General features: G+C 38.4%; 2 protein-coding genes across 5 annotated transcripts in view; one reads left to right on the plus strand and one right to left on the minus strand.

The window, feature by feature from the left end:
- Positions 1 to 6,276, plus strand: part of LOC126260830 (neuronal acetylcholine receptor subunit alpha-10-like) — a 63,417-nt gene extending 57,141 nt beyond the window's left edge. For both annotated transcript variants that reach the window (XM_049958219.1, XM_049958220.1), the window contains exons 8-10: positions 5,189 to 5,341; positions 5,429 to 5,601; positions 5,682 to 6,276. In XM_049958219.1, coding sequence (XP_049814176.1) covers positions 5,189 to 5,341; positions 5,429 to 5,601; positions 5,682 to 5,867 — 512 coding nt within the window. In that variant the 3' untranslated portion in view covers positions 5,868 to 6,276. The remainder of the gene's footprint in view (positions 1 to 5,188; positions 5,342 to 5,428; positions 5,602 to 5,681) is intronic.
- Positions 1 to 24,205, minus strand: part of LOC126260832 (vesicle transport protein USE1) — a 135,301-nt gene extending 111,096 nt beyond the window's left edge. The window contains exon 1 of one of the 3 annotated variants that reach the window (XM_049958223.1): positions 24,055 to 24,205. The gene's annotated coding sequence lies outside the window, so the exon portion shown is untranslated. Of the gene's footprint in view, positions 1 to 23,681; positions 23,818 to 24,054 lie in introns of those variants that run through there. The other 2 variants (XM_049958225.1, XM_049958224.1) reach the window with 2 other exon arrangements.
- Positions 24,206 to 24,406: the final 201 nt, after the last annotated feature.

Genomic DNA, 24,406 nt, shown 5'->3' on the forward strand with positions numbered 1-24,406 from the left:
ACATACACCACATTCCACCATACGGTGTGTGGCGGAGGCTACCTCGTACCACAACTAGCATCTTCTCTCCCTGTTCCACTCCCAAACAGAACGAGGGAAAAATGACTGCCTATATGCCTCTGTACGAACCCTAATCTCTCTTATCTTATCTTTGTGGTCTTTCTGCGAAATATAAGTTGGCAGCAGTAAAATTGTACTGCAGTTAGCCTCACATGCTGGTTCTCTAAATTTCCTCAGTAGTGATTCATGAAAAGAACACCTCCTTACCTCTATAGACTCCCACCCGAGTTCCTGAAGCATTTCCGTAACACTCGCGTGATGATCAAACCTACCAGTAACAATTGCTTCTATGTCCTCCCTCAATCTGAGCTGACAGGGATCCCAAACGCTCGAGCAGTACTCAAGAATAGGTCGTATTAGTGTTTTATAAGTGGTCTCCTTCACAGATGAACCACATCTTCCCAAAATTCTACCAATGAACCAAAGACGACTATCCGCCTTCCCCACAACTGCCATTACACGCTTGTCCCACTTCATATCGCTCTGCAGTGTTACGCCCAAATATTTAATCGACGTGTCTGTGTCAAGCGCTACACTACTAATGGAGTATTCAAACATTACGGGATTCTTTTTCCTATTCATCTGCATTAATTTACATTTATCTATATTTAGAGTTAGCTGCCATTCTTTACACCAATCACAAATCCTGTCCAAGTCATCTTGTATCTTCCTACAGTCACTCAACGACGACACCTTCCCGTACAACACAGCATCATCAGCAACTTCCACTGTACACAAATGTCTTGCAATAACATGCTGAAATTTTGAGATATATATCATTATGGTCTACTTATGCAGTGTGTGAAATTTGGCTTGGATACCACTTGTCCCTTTTGTGCTACCACATTTCGAAAATCCATGTTTTTCAGGTAATTTTTCAAATTTTTGTATTTTCATGTGCGTGTAACTCAGTTTTTGTGACTGATATGGGGATGATGAGTTCTGTGTGTGTTTAGGCCACATTAAGCATACCACAAAAAAATTATACCCTTTTTGAGTGAATTATATTTGGCATAGAGGGCACCTACAATATTTACCTTTTAACGTATTACATTTTTTTAATCACATTTTGGAATTTTATATTTTCCCTCAGAAATATGTTGTTGGTGTTCTGATTCATACAGTGTGTTCTCTAAGTGGATATTACTGGGTTGTAAAAATTTCACTGGACTGTGCGGAATAGTTCCAAAGTTATTAAGACCTGAAGTTGGGTCTGAAGATAGATTGCCAGATGCGGGTTGCAATTTCCGGGTCACGCCACCTTATTTCACAAGCCATAATTCTGGAACTAATTGGGAGGGGAAACTAATACTTCATACATGGGTGTTCCACACATGGTAGAATTAGTGTACTGAATTTCAGTCAAATCTGAGACTATGAGCTGGAGTCGCTGGTTAAGCTGACATGGAATGACCCAACTGTGTGGAAAAAATTCTAAATATAATTTTTGGTAAGGCACAAAATCTCTTTACGAAAATAAACTTCATAATGAGAGAAGGTGTAAAATTGTTCAATAATAACTACATTTAAAGAGTGAGAGCTGAAAATATAAGGGACAACAAAGAAATATATTCATGAGCTGTTGAGTTAGATACATAACAAATGGTTTGCAGCACATACCCTTTGTCCTGTTGGTGACAGCTACATATGGTGGCAAGGACCACATGAAACATCAAAAGTGATCGTGCTTCAGACGTATTCAACAGTACAAAGGTCAGAAGGCATGTTACATGGTAGGTGTAGGATGGGAAGGGGGGTGGGAGGGGCCATGAGCACACACACAATCTCATATCTATTGAATGTTCCTCAAACCATTTGTGACAGAATTTGTGAGTGATACTGTGGTTTATTGTCTTGCTGCAGGTACAAGCTGCTCAATGAGTGTTACAAGTGAACAAACCCATACACATCATCAGACAATATGTTCCAGTATCATTTGCAAATGAGAGGTTACAGCATACCTGTCACATATTGCATTGCATCCCCTCTAAACATATCCCTATATGAGAATACCTCCACCACCTTCCTGCAAGATTCTCTGGTAACAATTTGTATGGAGTGTATCATGTAGTTTTTGAAGTAATCATATTCTGCCATTGGCATTTACTGACTTACAGTGCACGCTGACTCTTCAGCAAAGGCAACCTTTCTACGCTCTTTGATCATCGAATGGTGATATTCCAGTATCTACACTAATCTCAGAGCCACGTGATGGGTACAGGTAATGTCCTCTGCACCCCGTAATGAGGTGCTACTTTTGGATGGTATAGTTATTCACTAGTTGTTGCCCAGCATTGAAGTTGTGGATGGTTTGCATCAGTGTGGTATATGTATGCATAATGATAGTTAGATGCAAACCTTGTCACCAACATACTGTTGCCTACAGCAGCTGACTCTTGTGGCAGTAGTTTCCCACAGACTGAGGCACTCAAAGTACTCCCTTGGCATAGTGGCATGAGTAGAGTCCAGTGCCTGTGAGATGTTGAAGATGATTCACACATTAGGCACCCACAATCTGGTCACAATCAAACGTGCTGATACTGCATGTCTTGTCATCCTGTGCTCAACTGTCATTATAGACAGTACATGGTCTGATGGCATCCTACTTGTTTGCCATAATGACAGAGGTGCTCTTTATCCAAAGCATCAGTTGTCTGTAGTTCAAGTATTCAGACGTTTATTGTACTTGATGCAAAATGCTAATGTGAAAATGAGGAATGAATCTGTACTTCTTATCTGTATTTCTTTTATCAACATATATACCAATCTTAAACAATCAATTCAATACTTGCAATATCTGACTGTTACATGTAGTTAATATTTTGGAACAATACAATATCAGTCGTCTTATTCTCACATCAATTCATCCCCTCTCAATTTCAATTTCTTTTCTTGGTGTACAATAAATCTAACATTATTAAAGTACATATGGACAATTATCTTTCAACCTTTTCTCGCTTGTGTACACATCTGACAGTCCCACCTTTTATTCCTTCTGTTCACATGTACCCCCTTGCAATTCTTACTGGGTCAACATATGCCTTCATTTCCCAATATCCTTTGTCGTGTGTTTCCCTTTATATTATACCTAACCATCCATTACTGTAAGAAAAAGTTTATTGTAAATAAATCCACAGGTCACTCCTGTATTTGGCAGTATGCAAATAAATACTCAATGCATTCACTGAAAACTAAATCACTTGACATGATATAGATAATTTTAAAAGGAGTTTGCAGCTATCATCCATTACTTAATAACTCTCACGAAAACTGGGAATAAATTTAAAAAAAAAGAAGAAAGGTCTTGTAACATAGGAAATGAGATGGCGAGGGACTGGTACAAGAGAGACAAACTTCTTTGCAGAAGCAACTGATGCATGTATTAGTAATTACATAAAAATGATTGCTAAGTAAAATCTCACTTCGGCTCATCATCACTGAGGTAATGTCATCAATGTAAATAAGTTTTGTAAAATACTTTCTGTTTGATGATGCACATGTACTTCACCCAAAAAATTATGTTATGTACCTGAGTGTATATATGTTTAATTGTTTGTGACAAGTTCTGACATTAATTCTCCAATATATTTCTGATTTTTGGACCTATTCCACATACATGACACCATTTTACTTAGGATTTGTGAGAAGAACATTATTATATCTTTTCTGTATGTTACATATACTCTGATAAGCCAAAACATTACCAACACTGTCTAATGCGATGTTGGATGCCGCCTGGTGGCATTGGAGATACGTGACGCAGTAACAAAAGTATGTAAGCATAGCAGTCATGGACAAGGAATTACTGGAGTGAAGACATGGGCTACAAATTGTGAGATCCCTTGAGATAAGTCATGTTGACAAAGAGCTGATTATTGTTACGCGGAGCCTGTGAGCAAGTATCTCAAAAATAGTAAAGCTGGTTGAATGTTCACATGCTATTGTCGTGAGCATCTATGTAAAGAGGTATGAGGACAGTGAAACTACCACTATGTGCTAAAAGATTGGATGTCCACTACTCTTCACAGAATGTAGAGCTTGGAGGCTTATCTGCTCTGCAAAGTAGGATGGATGGTAATCTGTTGCATCTCTGCCGACAGAGCACAATGCTGGTGTATACACAAGTGTTTCGGAGCACACTGTTCATCATACATTGTTGAATATGGAGGTCCGCAGTAGACCACCCCTACACGTTCACATGTAGATCCAACGACATCATCAATTACGATTGCAATGGGCACAGAACTATCAGGATGTGACCATTGATCAATGGAAAAATGTCGGCTCTTTTGGTGAATCGCAGTTTTGCCACACTTGCTCGATGGTTGTCTTTATAAATGCCATCATCAAGGTGAATGGCAGCTTGAAACGTGCAGCACACCATGGACACAGACTGTGGGAGCAGTATTATGCTATGGGAGAGATTATCCTGCACTTGGATGGGACCTCTGGTAGTAATGGAAGACACGCTGACAGCTGCGAACCACCTGCATCCCTTCACATTTTTTATGTCTTCCCCAACATCGATGTCACCTTTCTGCAGTATAACTGTCTGTGTTTCGGAGCCGGAACCATGCTACACTTGTTTCAGGAACATTATAGTAAACTCACACTGATGTCTCAGCAACAAAATTCGCCTGTTGTAAATCGTATGGAACCCATCTGAGTCATTATCGGGCACCATCACCACGTACACAAATCAGCGACCCATTATTTACACAAAGTACATGAACTGCACATAGACATCTAATGCCGTATATCTCCACACACCTGCCAAAAAACTGTCAGATCCCTGATACACAGAAGCAGTGATGTATTTTTTTCCAAAGATGGACAAACAGGCTATTATATTAAGCAGTGGTCATAATGTTTTGGCTCATCAATGTATGCTCGCTTTACAACATGTTCTACATCCTTGCAGATCTCCTTGCTGTAGATCTATATAATAAAAGGTTTGCTAATCTAATCTAAAATAAATTTATTCTTAATAACACACAATTTTCAGTTTATTCTCTTAGCTTTTAGATTTAATAAAAATAACATGGAAAGTTGACATTAACTGTTGCACTGATTAGTTGGGAACAGCTGTGCAGAATCAGTAGTCTTAACAAACACCATTCTTTTTCAGCTTGCATTTTGATGACATTAGTGTCATTTTGGCTTCCTCCTGACGGCCAATACAAAGTTCTTTGTTCTTGTTGTGGTATGATCATACTGTCAAAATTTATAATTGAGTTTGGGAATCTGCTGCCAACTCCAGCATACAATGTACCACCTATTTGTAAGTATGGCTTATAGATTAAGTTTACGCATATAAAGCTGAACAGTGAAAGGCAAGATCCAACTGAACTTTCTGTATGTCTTACAGTGTTTGCATATTGTTCAGGATTAATAGCAATGGCTCTTTCGCTTTTTATTTCCACTCTTGTCATCTGCCTCACACGTTATAAGTTTAGATGTGCTCTGCCAAGGAAGGTGTGTTATATTCTGTCGAATAAGTACTTGCACAGAATTCTGTTCCTGCCACCAATAATGAATACAGTAAGTAAATGTTTTACAATACGTTCTTGCTTTATTAATATGTTTTTTGTCATTGAACTAAACCATGCCTGATGTTTCAGGAAGACTACTCTTACGCAACTCTTGATGAGTTAGGGTCAAACAACAAAGAAACTTCTCCAGAAGAAACAAAAAATACAGAACAAATTCAGCAATACTGGACAATCTTAGCCACTGTAATTGACCGTATTTCCTGTTTTACCTATGCTGTGTATTTAAGCATTTTACTTGCAACAAACAGTCCATAGTACATGCGTGTTTATTTTGACAAGCATGTCATTAAGTGATTCAAATCTTTAGTGAAATATCATTGATAGCTTATGTTATAATGATCCAGCCATGGCACGTTATAAAAAAGGTAACACAGAATATGACAACCATAGTATGTGTAATGTTTTAAATTAGAAATTACTACTGAAGTACGTAAAGTGTCAAATAAAAATAGTGTTTGTCCAACATCACACACACACACACACCTACCGAACTATGGAACACAAGATTACATTGGAACAGAAATTAAAAAGGAACATGACAGAAAAGATTAAAAATCCTGAAATCAGAAACACCTTATACGTGACATGTAAGCATAAGTGGAAGGGGCAAGTAGATGTAATTGTAAAGCAAAAAAATTAAATACAAAGAAACCGGAAAATCGAATGTGTGTGTATATATATATATATAAGAGATGAAATTGAAAAAATGGAAATTGATCCGTGCATTGTTCCTAACATTACTTTGCATTCATTTCATTCTACTTCTGTGTTCTAAGTTCTTTAATATTATTTTTCATTTCTGCTTTTTTTAACTGTTTCACTTTCCCTATCATTATTTTTTACCTACCTATTTGTTGCTCTTCTTACACATTCCCTTTAGTTTCTTCCCCTCTGCACTTTTACTGAATAAATAAACATGCCTGCCTGCCATAGGACTCTACCAATTTTTCAACATTTAGCATTTGATATACTGTGCTTCACACAATGTTATCTAAGCACGGCCAGCAAACAAATACATGATATTCCAGTCGCTACAACCATTCAAATAAGGAACTACAACCTGTGAAACAATGTAACTGACACACGAATTGTTGTAGTTTCTTGACTTTTTTTGTAATTGGTTTAGAACTACAATGTTGACAAACAATTAAGTCTTTGCCTTTCAAATGTGTACGCTAAACCATATAGGAAACACGAAAGATCTGCATCCAAACTAAACCAAGTCCAACAGATTGTGCTGGAATGCTGATCGTTCCATACTGCTGTAACATCATTTCCTGCTTAAAGGTAACAGATCTAAACTGAAAGAGACAGATCTGACAAAAAGCTAATGCGCACAGAAATTAAAGAAGGACTCCTGTCCTGTCAGGGCTAGTATACTACTATGCATAATTCAAGTTACCATAATGTGTGGGGACAAAGCTATAATTAATTTCAATAATATTTCTCATCTCTTTCCAATTTTCCTTCTTTCATCTCTCCCCTCCCAAATACACTTTGTCACCCTTTCTCTTAAAAGAGGAATCCTTCCTCATTTCCAACATAGATCTTTTATATGCCTTTATTGTGGTTACATTTTATTTAGTTCCCTTCGATGGCATAAACATAGCTGCCATCCTTGAAGAAGCTTTCAGCAGTCACATGGCAAATATGGAGGATGTTACTTGGGTAATTAGTACCTTTGTAATGAACTAGCTAATTTGGTAAAAATGCTGAATGTTAAATTACAGTTGGGGAATACGAAGTTTATTATCAGAAGTAAAAGAGAGACTGAGTGTACAATGTGACTGTATGTACTGTGTATTTTGTGTGTGTCTTACCACATTAACTGTAACAGACACAGTAAATTACTATTCGTTATCTATTCTGCAGATGTAGATTTGTGGAACACATAATTTTACATTTACCCTGTAGTATGGAAATAGTTTGTCTAGAAACACTTTGCCCTGTTCCATTCTTTATCTACCCAGCACCCGCTGCAGATCTTAGGAACTGTAAGTCAAGTTTACAAATACCTTGTAGCTACAAGAAAAAAGTCGCTTCATACAGCTAGAGTGTAAGAATTATTAAAATGTTTGGAGAAGACAATGAAAAAAACACAATGAAGAAGAAATTTATGTAGTTCTGATGGACAGACAAGTTAGTCAAATAAAATGGTGAAATACATAGTTTTTTTAGTGTTGTTTGACACAAGAAAATTTAACAGGGGGTTGATATCAAGAGTTATCTTCTGATTTTGCCATGTATGTATGTATGTATGTATGTAGCAATGTAATATCCTGGCTGGAACACCAAAAACATTAATTAGGATAGATTGTTACTCACTGCATAAAGGAGACGGTGGGTGGCAGGTGGGAGAATTTGAAAGAAGACTAAGCTATTGGATGAAATCATTCATCAGATTCAGAAAAACACACAAACATTCATACATGCACGACTGGTAAAGGTTACAGCCAGCAGGGTTACAGGTAAAGGGATATATATCAGGGAGAGTTCCCACCCGTGCAGTTCAAAGAAGCTGGTGTTAGTGGGGAGGATCCAGATGGCATAGGCAGTGAAGCAATCAAGTTAAGCACAGTGAACTGCACAGTACGCTCAGCAACTGGATGGTCTGGGTGCAGCTGTTCATCAGTTCCACAGTTTGGTAGGGGCCATTCACGTGGACAGACAGCTTGTTAGCAGTCATACCCACATAGAATGCCACACAATGGTTGCAGCTAAGTCAGTAAAACACATGGTTGCTTTCAGAACTGGCGCTGCCTTCGGTCAGGTAGGAGACGCCTGTGAAAAGGTTGGAGTAGGTGGTAGGAAGATGTGTGAGACTGGTTTTGCAACTAGGGCTTTTACAGGGATATGAGCCATGGGACAATGGGTTGGGAGCAGGATGGAATAGACACAGCAATTTATCCTAATTCATATTGTTATCTGTGCAATACGATACTGACAATATACTGATGTTTCTGAAAATTTCGATATCCAGAAATAGTGGCCTTAAATAAATGATTAAGACTGCACAGAAACCCTGAGAAGGTCGCTGCAACACCAATCTTGGACAATAAAGAGCCATTAAATGGAGTGGAAATGTGAAGCAAGTAAAAGAGAAAATATTAGCATGTGTGAAAGTTTGTAATAGTGCTAAAATTATGTTCACTTCAGGAAACAGACTTATCGTACCACAGTACTTCGACCAACACAGAACATGCTGCTAGAATAGTGATGCATGTGTGGAATCAGCGGACAGAAGAGGATCATCCGCAGTGCCAAGTAGATATTGAAAAACACAATGTGATCATAGCACATGATGACAACAACTTGTTCTCAGGGACTTAACTAACGTTACAGTTTCACCCATGGAGTGGATTTGACACAGCAACTATGCAATAGGCATTGATCTACCATATTTCACAGACTATAAGACACACTTTTTTCTTCAAAAAATTACCTCCAAAATGTAGGTGTGTCTTACGCTCAAAATTAATATAAAAACATCCAATGTTTGATTTAAAACTCCTGCCAGTCTTAAAGATGGTCATATATTCAATGCCACTGGAAACATACCTCTATCTGGCAATATTGGATTCAACTAGCAGCGGTAGTGCACCAATGCAACAAACATGAGTTGCGAAGGTTCACAAGTTTGCTAAAACTGTCTTCCTCATACACTGCCATCACAAACTCAGAACAATGTCTGGTCTATGATGCGTCATCGCAATCAGCGGTGACAGTGGACTTTAATTGAAAGGATATGTGTTACTGATAACAATACAATATTTCTGTTAATATCTACTTTCATAATGGAAAAAAAAATAAAAGGTATTCATATGATGTGAGCTATAAATTGAAAGTAGTATATGCAGAAGAACACTGAAACAGAGTAGCAGAGTGGCATTTCAGCCCTCCACCAACAGGAAAAAATCACTCACGATTGGCATGCTAGTGAAGAAAACCTGAAAAAAATAAGGGAGACTAAATGTGCAAATAGAAAATTGAATGCAAAATGGCCAAAATTAGAAGATGGCATACAGAAATGGATTCAAGGACACTATCAAAATGGCTTTGGAACTTATACAAAAATGATTCAAATACACACTCATAAGCCTGCACTACAGTGGAACTTAACAGACTAAAGTATGAAGAGAAAATATTATCTTTCCATTGCTTTATTATTCAACACTGAAAGAAAACCAATGTGGAACTGAGTAGATAGTGAATGTGGATGAAATTCCTCTGACATTTGATGTCCCACATAACAGAACTGTTGCCATGAAAGGGCTAAAACTGTAACTATAAAAACAATATTGTGAAAAGGAAAATTGCTACTCACCATATAGTGGAGATGCTGAGTCATAGATAGGCACAACAAAAAGACTGTCACAAATAGCTTTTGGCCAGTAAGGCCTTCGTCAGAATTAAATGGCAAACACACACATACATACACAAATGCAACTCACACACACAACTGCAGTCTCAGGCAACTGAGGCTACACTGCCAGTTGCCTGAGACTGCAGTCATGTGTGTGTGAGTTATGTTTGCGTGAATGTGCATATGAGTGTTTGCCGTCTAATTCTGATGAAGGCCATACTGGCTGAGAGCTATTTGTGACAGTCTTTTTGTTGTGCCTATCTGCGACTCAGCATCTCTGCTATATGGTGAGTAGAAAATTTCCTTTTCACAATATTATTGCATTCCATCCTAGATTTTCCATTGTTTAACTACAAAAACATGTGGACATGAAAAAATCCACTACATTGTTGTCCTTTCATGTTGTCCTGAGGGTGCTAAACTTAATTCAATGTACATTCTGAAGTGCAAAGCAATGCCAAATCTTCTGAAATACTGCCAAGTGGTGTTGTTCATGTACACAACAAAGGTTTGATGGACGAGGCTGGTGTGATATTATGGATTAACAGAGTGTGGGAGAGAAAGAAAGGTGCTTTATTGAAGAAGAGTTCTGTTCTTGTGCTAGATCAGTTAAGCAGTCATTTAAAAAATTCTGTGAAAGAGATACTGAGACAGGTAAATACAGAGCTTCCTGTTATTCTGTGAGGGCTTACTTCACTATTGCAACCTCATGATGTCTCCATAAATAAACCATTTAAAGTGTATATGAGAAAGGAATGGAATAAATGGACGATGGATGAAATGCAACATGAATTCACGCCAAAGGGAGCTTTAAAACAACCTATATTCAAACAAGTGTGTCAGTGAATAAAACAGCTGCGGTCTAAGAGAGAGAGAAGACATTATTGTTAAACTTTCAAGAAGTGCGGCATAAGTAACGCTCTCAGCAGCAGTGGAGGAGGAGGAGGAGGAGGAGGAGGAGGAGGAAGAAGAAGAAGAAGAAGAAGAAGAAGAAGAAAGGTCACACAACAATTTTCAGGGATTTTAAAGGTCAGTTTGGTTTTATAAGCTCCCCCTTTTTTTTTATTCTGGTATTGCAATCTAACAGTAAAAATGTTATTTTTTTAAAAAGCTGCTTAAAAATTAAGGTGTCTTATAGCCCGTAGCATTTCAATAGTCCATAAAATATGGTATTGCATCAATCCTGTATAATGTAATTGGATAGTTTAAAAATCTACTCATCAAGCAGCTGCAGGAGAAAACAAGAGCTTGGTGAGTAGATTTTTTTTATGTAGGCCTATCCAACTACATTATATTTTCAAAATTGATTATTTCCATCAACGGTTTGATACTCACAGCTGCAGACTGGACAGGTGGCATGCATGATACCCCATGACCTCCCATTGTAGAAAAACTACAAACATCATATACAAAAATTGTTGCCATGCTGCATGAGAAATGTAACTTGGGACAAGTCCCATTTCAACCCATCCCACATTCATGGTCACTCGTGTTAGTCATCACTGTGATAAACACAGGTTGGTGGCCAGTGCTGTCGAAAAACATAATAGACATATGCAAAGCGTGGCGGTTCGGGGTGTTGTGAGGCCACTGCTTCTGCATTTTGATAAATATGCAAACAGATACAAATTCTGTGACGTGTGATAAAGAATGGATTATCAGCTTTGCTCTCAATAACGAGATTTGCAGTTGCTTGTTTCGAGCATGCACCAGCCCGGGAGACATTATAAAGTGAAGCCTACAGATGCAGTTAGTTGCTAACGGTCAGTCGGAGGAAAAATTCAAATGGTAGGCTATTAGTTGGCTCTGAGCACTATGGGACTTAACTTCTGAGGTCATCAGTCCCCTAGAACTTAGAACTACTTAAACCTAACTAACCTAAAGACATCACACACATCCATGCCCGAGGCAGGATTCGAACCTGCGACCGTAGCAGTCTCGCGGTTCCAGACTGTAGCGCCTAGAAACGCTCGGCTACCATGGCCGGCTAGGCTATTAGTGTATTGAACTTTAAAGATGTATGTTAAGCTAAGTGTATTAGTAATAATAATAATAATAATAATAATAATAATACTGAACCACAATTCAAAAGAAGAGTGCGTTGCTCAAGAGACAACCGTTTATGGAAGCTCAAATGTTATTCAAATTTTGTGGCATAATTTCATCACTGTAATTCAATAATATGTTCCAACAAAGGATATAATAAACTAATAGCAACATTTCAGTCAACTGTGCTTAATGAGTTCCACCCAGTCAATCATCAAATAAAGGTGATTAATAAACAGTCAGTAATCAAGGAGGAGAGGAGTAAGTATATAGGGCATTTCTGTAAGAGCATGCAAAAATGTAACAGGACATAAAGAATGCTCAACTGAACTATTTGAGATAGGGAACCTCGGCTCAAGCCAGCTTAAGAAGATATGGAAATAAACTTTCTCTATTGCCTTGTCTGTTTTCCAGCTTATTTACAACTAACATGCGTATACATTTTCACATACTGTGTGGTTTATTTACATGTACAGTCTTTATTTTCAGCGAGGACACAAGGAGGATGAGCCAGATTACTAGGAAGTCACGATGCAGGTTTTGTTTACTTTACTTGTCCATAAGATGGCTCTGTTGTATCATATTTACATTGTCTCATGACAGAATGCACTATGAATGAACGACAGATCCATTCATTACTCAGTGTTATTCAGAGACATACAGTACAATTCGATAGAGAAGTACTGGTACAGTATTTCATGGCCACTGGATTGGAAGGGGAGGTCCTATTCTGTGGCCTGCAAGGTCACCTGACCTGAACCCCCTTCATTATTTCCTATGGGGATATCTAAAGTCACTTTGTGTATGAGCCTCTGGTGGATATGGAGATGGAATTGGCTGCCAGGATTGTGGCTGCCTGTCATGTGATTCGAAACACAACATGGATATTTGTCAGGGTGTGTCAGAATACCGTTCGGCGATGTTATGCTTGCACTGAGGTCGATGGCCATCAGTTACAACACATTTTGTAAGACAAAATACAAATGGTATATTCATGGTGTCAGCAATGACGTTTGCAGTTAACTGTGACTAATGTAAATTAAAAAGTACACAGTGATGTGATTTTATTCTTATTATCTCCTTAAGCTGTCTTCTCCGACCTCAGTCTCCCTACTTCAATTGTTCAGTGGAGCATGTTCTATGTCTTGTTAAATTTTTGCACACACTTCTGGAAACACCCTGCACAGTGAGTGCAATGGGAGTGCTCACAGCATCTTTGGATACAATATGCAACCTCGATCTTTACTGATTTCTGTAAAAAGCCACGTACAACCTCACAAATGAATTGCTGGCAGGGGTATTTTCTGTGACCCTGCAGAGAAATCTGATTGTGAGGGCAAAGGGAAATTAAAGTATTATAACTCTTCATGGAGGAAGATTAACTTTGTAACAAAAATCTGTGATTCACAATTACAAAATGTACCATAAGAGTGAAATTAAACAGTGTGGATGAGCACTAAGTACAGTATCTGACAAGATTTCATGTTGGGTTCAATTCATGTTCTGCAGAGGCCTTTTCAAAGGTTTTTGGTGTCTTACACTCATTTTGCAGTAAATTTACTTCTCAATGGCATTTTTGGATACTAAGAAAATGAAACTGCCATTCGCACTCAAAAAGTACATCACACAAAAATTATTTCGATGCACACTTTGCCTTCTTGCCTAGTATTAAGGGTGGGAATCTTTAATTGAGTGTAGAAGTCTTATGTTCGTCATAAAAATTCCTCTATTCTAAAAAATGTACATAATTATTACTCTTAAATCAGCATACTCACATAAATATTAAGCAAGCAGCAATAGATTAAACTCGAACACTTTATGTAACTTAGTAGGCTGCAGCCATTTTCAAAATAACAGCTTTTTAGTTAACTCTGCTTTTCATTTCTGGCAAGGCTTCACAGCAAATGTGCTCTGCAAGAATACTGTGGGCACAGGCCTACAAGTAACAAGTATTGTACATCCTTCATCATCACAGGGAATAGGATAGGGACTTCGTGGAGACTTATGTAAATGAGGAAATTGATGCTAAGGTAAATACTTGGAGATATCTAGAATGTCTTTATATTCCCTGCCACATTGTAGGTCAATTACTTTAATCTGCAAATCAGTGCAAACTAGGTACTGCCAGATTCTTTTGTTTCCCCAGTCAGTTGCTCTAAGAGCCCTGGTCTATTTCATAACACAACTTGTGCTCTGTATGCAGACAAAACCTAACAAATTTCATGATAGCCTTACGTTTTCTACACCTTCTTCAACACCTCTAAGAATGTCACATCCATCTGTGTGCCAGTGATATCTACAGAGTACTAAAGAATATGCAAAAACTCTTTACAAAGATTTTACAAGCAGGTTTTGAACGTTGTCTGCCATAGCCTGTGAGCGAATCATAATTGTCGTGTTTGATAATGGCATCACGTGAAACTATTCTACCTGGGGTGGACACAATTTTCCAGCTGCAGCTACCAAGTATTCTTTTATTAAATCATCTTCTGAGAAAGGATGCAAGGTCTTTGCTAAAAGTAGTGCAAGTTTATAGCTCATTCAAATGACACTCACTTGTTTCTTGTTTCTCTCTCTCTTCTTCTTCTTCTTCTTCTTCTTCTTCCTCTTCAGAGAACTTCCTTTTAACTTTTGAAACCTCTTGTGCATGCTCCGATTCTACCCATTTTCTGTTTCCATATCTTTGATGCAGAAAGACACATAACACCATTGTAAACTGAATTTCCTGAAAGTATTCAGTGCCTTATGGTTTTGCTTCTTTTTGTGCAAAAAGATACGATTCCTCACGCTGAGGATCGAAATGCAAGAGACTGTTCGTATTACACAATGCTGACTTGCCATTGCTGCTATTAGCTGGCACCACTGTTAAAACTGGCTCTCCCCTAATTCACAGCTGGTGCTTCTTCCATGTCGTCGCGACCACATGGTGTAATCAGATTTCTCTTCAACACATTGCAAGAGCCTGAGCATGCATGAGTGTTCATGCTCAGAACCAACAAGGTGTTAAGCCCTGGTTTACAGCCTATGCAGAAACAAAGAGAATGTAGCAGTTGAACCGTAGTTAACTGTTAATGCAGACTGCACAATTAGTTTCTGATGGTTACTTCTTGTTTATGTATATTTTGCCTCATTCCACATCCATACATATTCTTCTTCATACATCGTCTACGGAACCTGATGAATATGCTGCCACATGGTCAGGAAGCTTTTGTAAACAAACAACTTTCTTTCCATGTGGAATAATCGGGTCTACTGCTGGATGTTTGTGTCGCTCTGGCACAATATTTCGGCCACGTAACTCATTGCCTTCTTCAGGTGCTACCTGAGACTGCCGTATTGGAGGATCTTGTCCAGTATTTATGCCCAGAGGGCGCTGCGTGCTCTCTCTGCCGCCCGCACCCGCCTGGTGCTGCTTGTAATGTGTTGTCTCTTCCCCAGTGCTCCCTCGGACATCCGCGCCCGACTTGATTGCCATTTGTGGCAGCTGTCTGAGGCCAAGTCGGGCACGGGCGTCCGAGAGAGCACCACGGAAGAGACAACACCTTACAAGCAACGCCAGGCAGGCGCGGAGCACAAACAGAGCGTCCGGCGCGAGACGGGTCTCAGACAGCTGCCACAACTGCAGATGGTGGACGAGGTGGGTGCGGATGTTCGTGGGAGCACCAGGGAGGTGCCAACACCTCAGGAGCAGTGCCAAGTGGGTGCAGACCACGAACGCAACGCCAAACGCGGGTCCGGCCCCAGACAGCTGCCACGACCACAGATGGTGGATGAGCCAGGTGCGGACGTCCGTGGGAGCACCAGGGAAGGGCCAAAACCTCAGGAGCAGCACCTGGCGGGTGCGGACCGTGAACAGAATGCCCAACACAGGACGGGCCTCAGACAGCTGCCACAGATGGCGACCAAGTTGGGCGCGGATGTCCGAGGGCGCACTGGCGAAGAGAAAACACATTACAAGCAGCGCCAGGTGGGCGTGGATGGCAGAGAGAGCACCCAGCGCCCTCTGGGCATAAATACTGGACTAGATCCTCCAATATGGCAGTCTCAGGTAGCACCTGAAGAAGGCAATGAGTTACGTGGCCAAAATATTGTGCCACAGCGACACAAACATCCGGCAATAGACTCGATTATTCCACATGTCAAGATCTCGCCGGGAAAACCTGAAGAGTTACAACTTCCTTTTGATGTATATATCACAATCTTTTTCTTTCTTTACTTCTCTATGATAAAAACTTCTCTTAGCTATCAATTTTGTTGGTTGGTTTTATATATATATTTTTTTAATACACACACACACACACACACACACTCACTCACTCACAGGGGGAGGGGGGAAGGGAGAGGGAGGAGTATGGGAGGGGCTTTGTGAAGTTGTGATAGACTGGCCAAGGAAATTGGTTCATAAAGTTTTTTCAGCATTCCACAGTAACATAATCTAAACAACAAAGAAATCATCATAAATTGAAACAGAAATCATCATAAACTGAGGCAGATAAATATTCTCAGCAAGATGAAGCAACAGCAGACACTGCACATGCAATCTTAGGCAATAAAATTTCTTTGTCTTCAACATAATCTGATCTGTCCCTGTGATTTTTACCTGTAGGGTAAGTTAAAAGGTTAAGTGTACACAAATAAACGCACACAACAGAAGAACTATAGCAGAACACTGAAGACACTACTGCATCAAAAACAAATATTCACATCAGTTGTATAATGTTCTTGATTATGTACTTAAAAAAGCCTCTGCTTATGTATTAAAACAGCCACAGGACACTCCTATATTTTCGGTTTTTGTTTTAAAAAGGACAGACACGCCGATAATGTAAACAACTATCATGTAGTATCCCAACTGAAGTGTTTTCTCAAACATAACCAAGTTTTTTACAGTCTCCTTCAAAACCACACTGCAAGAACTTCGTTACTATCACAAAATCAATGTGGTTTTAGCAAATGCACTTCTACATCAACAGCTATATATAAGTTCTTAGAAGCTGTCTTTAAACCACTGGACAACCGAGAACATGCAACTTGTATATTCCTAGATCTGCAAAATTCATTTGCCATAACTCACCACAATACTCTTATTCATAAACTAGCACAAAAATGTGCAGAAGCATCTCAGACCACAGGGTAAATTCTCACATACAGGACAGGTAGCATACAGCGATATAAAGGCATCAAAGTGTTTATTAGAATAACTACAAATTGATTCAATAAAGCAGTAAATATTGTGTACCACTGCACTTTGTCCTAGGACCCCTATTGTTCCTTCTTTACACTTGTAATGTAAACTATTTTACTGAAGAAGGGGGAAAAAAATAATTATTAGCATGTGACACCGGCATTTTAATTATGGCTACAGATTATATCTCAATGAAATCAGCAACAGACGCTACACTTCAATATAATAAAAAATGCATGCAATCAGTATACTCTTTGAAGCATGACATACACTTGGTAAATGGCATCTGCAATGTTTTTATTTATATGTTGCACATAGCATTTCTGTGTTCTGTTTGCAATATATCATTTAGTTCTTGAGGGTGGCAACTTAGACCTTGTAGTGTACTAGATCAATATATACTTAGTGCAGATGGCAATCCACTGAGAGGGATGATGTTTTGGATCATGTTCTAGACTAGTCCTATTCAGGTTTAGTTGAGACGGCGAGTGTATTGAAGATTTCGGCATTTATGAATTATATCACTGTTCACAACCTCCTTTTTTATGGAAAAGTTGTGGTGACAAACTGATTTGTAGCATGGTCAGAAACCCAGGTTAGTTGGAAGGTGACAATGTTGTTGAGAGTTGGTGAAGTCAATGAATGCCATGATATTCTTTTTTATATTTCCACTGTGCATTCCATATTACATTCATGTCCCTAAAAAATCCTTATATTTTTCCACTCTTGTCTGATATTTTCCAATTGTTAATATCAAACATATTAAAAAGGTGTTAATAACAAGGCAATTCCCACTCAAAAACCCCTATTTCCAGAGGCATACACCTATGCTATGTCAATGACACCCTCAGTCTATTGATGGTGTGTCACGTTATTTACAAATCTCACCACTATCAGCCGGTTCCATCAAAATAAAATAACAATAATATATAATTGTGTTCACAAATTTCCATTTTCTCTGTTTTTTACAGGAATTTGATACAATACAAAGCCTTGGCAATACATCACTAAAGTCTGTTATTGAAACTGAAGTTGTACGAATAGAACTACAAAATAACTTCAAATGGGACTGTTGTGTAAAACTTTTGAGAACAACTTGAAAAGCTTGTTCTGCTTTTTGTGTATTAAGGCAAAGTGTAAGTAATTCAGTAGTGATTCAAACAAATAATGCCTACTTCCATTTATTACTTCATTATGGGCTAATCTTCTAGGGCAACTTGACTTGAACCTCGCCTAAACAGTTTTTATGATGTAGAAAAAAAGCTCTCAGGGCTGTCTGCAACTTAACACAAGAGCAACAGAGAATGTGATACCTCTAGAACAGCTGGAAGGGATCATTTGAGCCCTAATAAGATGTGCGTTAAAAATCCACAATGTGATTAAAGTTAGACCTGTACTTTTTCCATTAATCTACCCAGAAATGTGAGTCATTTCTGCAGTTCCTAAGATTTCTTCATTTATCTCACTTGTTTGTTTTGAAACACTGAAATTAAACTTTGTTATTTCCCATTCATCAGTTCATTTACTAGCTGGAGTGAACTCCTTGCCTTCAGATTATTTTTGGTTATCTCACAGTAGATGATTCAAGCTTTTATTGCTGGCATGTCTAGGATGCCATAAAAAACATGTGTCTGCCATCTTCTGCAAGTAAAATTAGTTGAATCATGTTGTCATTGATTTCTACACCATACTTTGTAGTGTTATAACAGGTAACATTTTTATGCTTTTTCTTTCGTTCTTCGCTCACTGCTATTTCAGGATGTAGTGCACTGAGAATAACAACTTCCTTATTCTTCTTCCTTTGGTACACTCTGACATACCAGTATTCTTCAATGAGGGAATGTACGTCAGACTTGTTCCCATTCATGCAGTTAGGGAGTTTTCGATTAATCTTGTTGATGATTCCCTCTTATGTGAAGTAGTAGTCTGTTGTCATATTCCTTCGTTGGTTTAGAAATGACTCCATGAGACCAAAAACGATATACTCTCCCAATGGCTGATTGAATTGTCTGGTCAGACATTTTCCTTACTGCAGTACGGGAAGGCATTGCAGGTGTACTTGGATGCCACATCTGCAGCTAACCAAATTTGAATCTGTACTTGTCAGGTTTGCTTCGCATAAACTGGGTAAAAACCTGCACCTTGCTTTGCTTGGAAGCAACTGCTCATCAACTGTAAGATTTCCACCAGGGTGATATAGCAGAGACAGTTTTGCGCAGACTTGTGCCATATTCCAGAAATAAGAGCGCACATCTCTGCAGTAATATGTTGAATTTTAGATGGCTTCTCATTAATCTCTTAAATTGATAGAATCTGTTTGTCACCGTTTTATCCCTGATAAAAATAAGACTCTCAAAAATGTGACCAAAAGTCATTCAAGGAAATATGTTTAGCACAAAAAGCACCTCTGGCACACACGATACCAATCACTGCCTCCAATCATATAGCCTAAATGATGATTTTAAAAAAAATCATTTCAGGAATTTCATTCTGTGTGTTTTATATAACACACAACATCACTCATCCACTTGGTGGCATGCATACGCAATGGGCCCTCCCTCTCTCCTTCAGGACATTCAAAGCAATCCTTCTTCCAAGTAGTTGTGTGTTAGTAACTTTGCATTCTATTCCATCTTTAGCTGACATCTTCAACATTGCAGTAACTGATCCCTGAAACTGTTCTGGAAACAAATGAGATAGGGAGTCATCTACTGATGGTAATACCTACTACCTTCATCATCAGTTGTCTCTGAAAGAAAATCACGCTAATCCAGTAAGCCATTTCCTAATTAAGAGCATACATCATCATTCGAAGCAATGATTGTTAACCAAAACAATATGCAACACAAGAAGATTTGTAATTATTAGAACAGCAGTATTCTAAAAATGAGTTATGGCAGGGGTCAATGACCTCTGCTGCTGCTGCTGCTGCAGATATACTTCATGAAATCATGTAAATCTACTAAATTACAATAAACAGTTGTTAAAAGTAAAAGAAATGTGAAAATGTCACAAAGTTTGGTGGAAAGATGTTAAAAACTGAATCATTGTGGAAATAAAAGTTGAGGGGTCTCTTTTGACCACTTTGACTACTCCACTGTTGAAGAAACTGGGATCACGTAGACCACACTTCACACTCAGCTGAAAATAATTAACCAGCATGGATTCCGAAAACATCGATCACACGAAACTCAACTCATACTTTTCTCACATGACATACTGAAAGCTTTGGATATCAAGGCAGTCAGGTAGATGCAGTAGCACTTATTGTCAAAAGTATGATCATATGGGGTGTCAAGTGCAAATTGGACCGGACTGAAGATTTTTTGATACAGAGAATGCAGTATTTTATCACGGACGGAGATTCATCGTCAGATGTAGGAGTAACTTCAAGTGTGTCCCTGGGAAGTGTGTTCAGACACTTGCTGTTCATGTTGTATGTTAATGCCCTTGCAGACAATATTAATAGTAATATCAAGATTTTTGCAGATGATGCAGTTATCTATAATTAATTACTATCTGCAAGAGGTCAGATCTTGATAAGATTTTCAAAGTGGTGCAAAGACTGGCAACTTGCTCTCAGTGTTCAGAAATTTAAAATTGTACACTTAACAAGAAGGAAAAATGTAGTATCCTTTGACTAAAATACCAATGAGTCACACCTGTAATCAGCCAATTCATACAACTAAATAGGTGTAACACTTAGTAGGGATATGAACTGGAATGATCACATAGGCTCAGTCATGGCAAAGAAGGTGATAGTATTCGGTTTATTGGTAAAATTCTAGGGAAATGCAATCAGTTTACAAAAGAGAATGCTTACAAATCACTGGTGTGACCCATTCTAAAATATTCCTCGAGTGTGTGGGATCCATACCAAAGAGGAGTAACTGGGGTATTGTATGTATACAGAGAAGTGTACCATGAATGGTCACAGGTTTGCTTAATCCATGGGAGAGTGTCACAGAGATACTGAAGGAACTGAACTGTCAGACTCTTGAAGACAGGCATAAACTATCCCGAGGAAGTTTATTAACAGTTTCAAGAACCGGCTTTAAATGATGACTCTAGGAATATATTATCACTCACATAGGGACCGTGAAGATAAGATAAGAATTATTATTGCACACACTGAGTCATTCAAAAAATCATTCTTCCCGGACTCTATAAATGAGACCCTTAAACCATATCTGGTGGCGTAGGCTACAGCTTTTATTCAATAAAATAGTTCTTGAATTATCAAACAGAGCTTTTGTAAACTGATAATAAAAGACCAGAAATTTGTGCCATTTAACTTGCAAAGTATGTAAAAAAGAGTTTTAATGAAGTTGCAGCCTGGGTCATGTTTGGTAAATGAATAGAGTCCAGTTTCACGTCCCCTATGCAAAATGCATGATTCTCATCATGTAAAACAATTTAGGCCTAAATGTAACTGCCAAAAGTGAAACTGTTCATGTGCTTGTGGCATCACCCACATAAGTCAATGCTAAGAGCTATTATGACTGCATAACTGGTACCTAACTATTTTATCCCTAATTTCATGTTGCTTGTAATTTGTGAAAGATGATAATACCCAAATTCAAGGATCGCGGTTGTAAAACTGCCAGGATTAAGCTGGATAGTCAGGTAATATACAAATAACATTTTGGTGGCCAAAAATTGCAACATTCTTGAAGAAAACTCTTATGCATACATTCTTTCCAATGCAAATTATCATATGTGTGTCAAAATATACCATGGTGAACTCTGTAGTAGCCTACTGTAACAACCTATTGAAGTTGTAATTACTGCAACCCTGATGCTATTACCCAAAAAACGTATAAAAATTTTCATTTGCAAAGAATAATAGATTTTTATCTGCTGTGGTGGTACAAGCAGTTCAGTGCTGCACAGAAACTGTGTGTTGAAATAGCTTCTTTGCCCTTTTAGTGTGAAGCAACATGTAATACACCCTACCCACAGCAGAATGAAATAACAAAATATGTATGTCCACATTAGCTAATTCATTCAAAGATAAAAAAGGATAAAAAATACTTTTCAGAAACTGTATAGTTAAACATTGTAATCTGCTTTCACAATCATTAAATTTACCAGGTTTCACAATGAATAGATCATATTACACCATACACTCAATTGTCACCCTATAAGATCTCTGAATAGCCATAAACCACTGACATATGAATGAAATGAGTGTTAGTGTCAGAGGTGTTGAGAAACAGCTGGAACAGTTGAAAACTGCACAAAGCTCCAGGCCCCAACAGAGTCCCTGTCAGATTCTATACTGAATTTGCAGCTGAGTTAGCCTCTCTTTTAACTAAATCTATCATGGATTCCTCGAACAAAAAATGAGTCCAGTAGTTGAAAGAACATATGGATGTTTCATATACAAGAATGGTACTATAACTGATCAACAAAACTACTGTCCAATATCTCTGAAATCAATTTGTTGTAGCAACTTAAAATATATTCTGAGCTCAAACTTAATGACCTGCTCCATGGCAACAAGCATGGATCCCAAAAACATCATTCATGCGAAACCCAACCTGCACTTTTCTCATGACATAAAGCATTGGATCAAGGCAGTATGGAAGACGCAATATTTATTCGACTGCCAACAACTATTTACCTCAGTACCACATCTACACTTAGCGTCAAAAGTACGATCATGTGGGGTATCAAGCAAAATTTGTGACTTCATTGAGGATTTTTTGGTAAGGAGGATGCAGCATGTTCTCTTGGATGGAGAGTCACATTCAGGCACGGAAGTAACTTCGGGTGTGCCTCAGAGAAGTAAGTTGGGATGCTTGTTGTTCATGTTGTACCAGTATGTTATGATCTTGTGGACAATATTAATAGTAAAATCAGGCTTTTTTTCCAGATGATTCAGTTTTCTATAATGAAGTACTATCTAAAAGTCACTAAATGGAAAAAAAGATGTAGTACCCTATTTCAGTAATATCAATAAGTAACGGTTGGAATCAGCCAACTCAAACAAATACCTAGGTGTAATACTTAGTAGAGATATGAAATGGAATGATCACATAAGCTCAGTCATGGGTAAAGCAGGTGGTAGGCTTCAGTTTATTAGTAGAATACTGGGAAAATGTAATCAGTCTAGAAAGGAGGCTGCTTACAGATGAAACTCATGCGATACATTCAGGGATATTGCTCAAGTGTGTAAGTGTGTGCGACACATACCAAATAGGGCTAACATGTGATATAGAACATATATTGTTTGACCTGTGAGAGAGTGTCACAGAGATGCTGTACGAGAAACTGAGCTGGCAGACTTTAAGATTAATGTGATCTATAACAAAAAAGTCTACTTAAATAGTTTCAAGAACTGGCTATAAAAGATGACTCTAGGACTATAATATGACCCTCTACTTAGTGAAGTAAAAGACCCGGCCATTACTAAGTAAGAGCGTACATACGTCCAAGCAGTTCACAACACAAATTGTCGGTGAGGTAATACCTTAGGAAGGAAGGCGCTGTTGCAGAAATTTCATCAAAACACCATTACTTCTAACTACATAAGGTATTATGCTTGTCTCAATGAAGCATGTGCAGACGCAAAAAATCTTAGCATATAACTGTGTGAGAAATGATTTTAACTTTTCCCTAAGGCAAAGTCGCTCTTCGTTTTTGCAATTCCTGACAAAAAAATAACAACGGCAACAATAACATTACTGGCATGTCATTGTTCAGAAATGCAACATTCGAGTAAAAAACAGTCATCAAGATCTGTTTTAAGTTATAACCTCTTGGTGTACGAGATTAGAACTAATGGTTTTACAATACATAAAATGGATTGTTGGTTTACAAGCAGATATAATAAATGCACATACTGTTATCAAACCAATGGTGAGCACTTCGTCACTCGTAAGCAGCGTACAGCAGGTTTACCGCTGTGTTGGCTCAGTGGCTACACTGACAATAATAACAAGAGGTTGAAGAAACCTAGCCATGTTCAACAAAAGACTAGCGCTGACAAATCGCTTGTTGCCCTGGTAACGCTTCTTGTTATGTTTGGAAACAGTTCGCTTACAAGTTGATGAATTTGATGTGCATACTTATCAGTGTACGAGATAAATCGTATTACATACTGTTTCATCTGCTGCTTTATCGGATGAGACACAGCAAACTACATCAGGTAATGGCATAAAAAATACGGAAGCGTTTTTAATCGTTTACGCAGAT

Source organism: Schistocerca nitens, chromosome 5, assembly GCF_023898315.1.
Source record: "Schistocerca nitens isolate TAMUIC-IGC-003100 chromosome 5, iqSchNite1.1, whole genome shotgun sequence".
Classification (NCBI taxonomy): Eukaryota; Metazoa; Arthropoda; class Insecta; order Orthoptera; family Acrididae; genus Schistocerca; species Schistocerca nitens.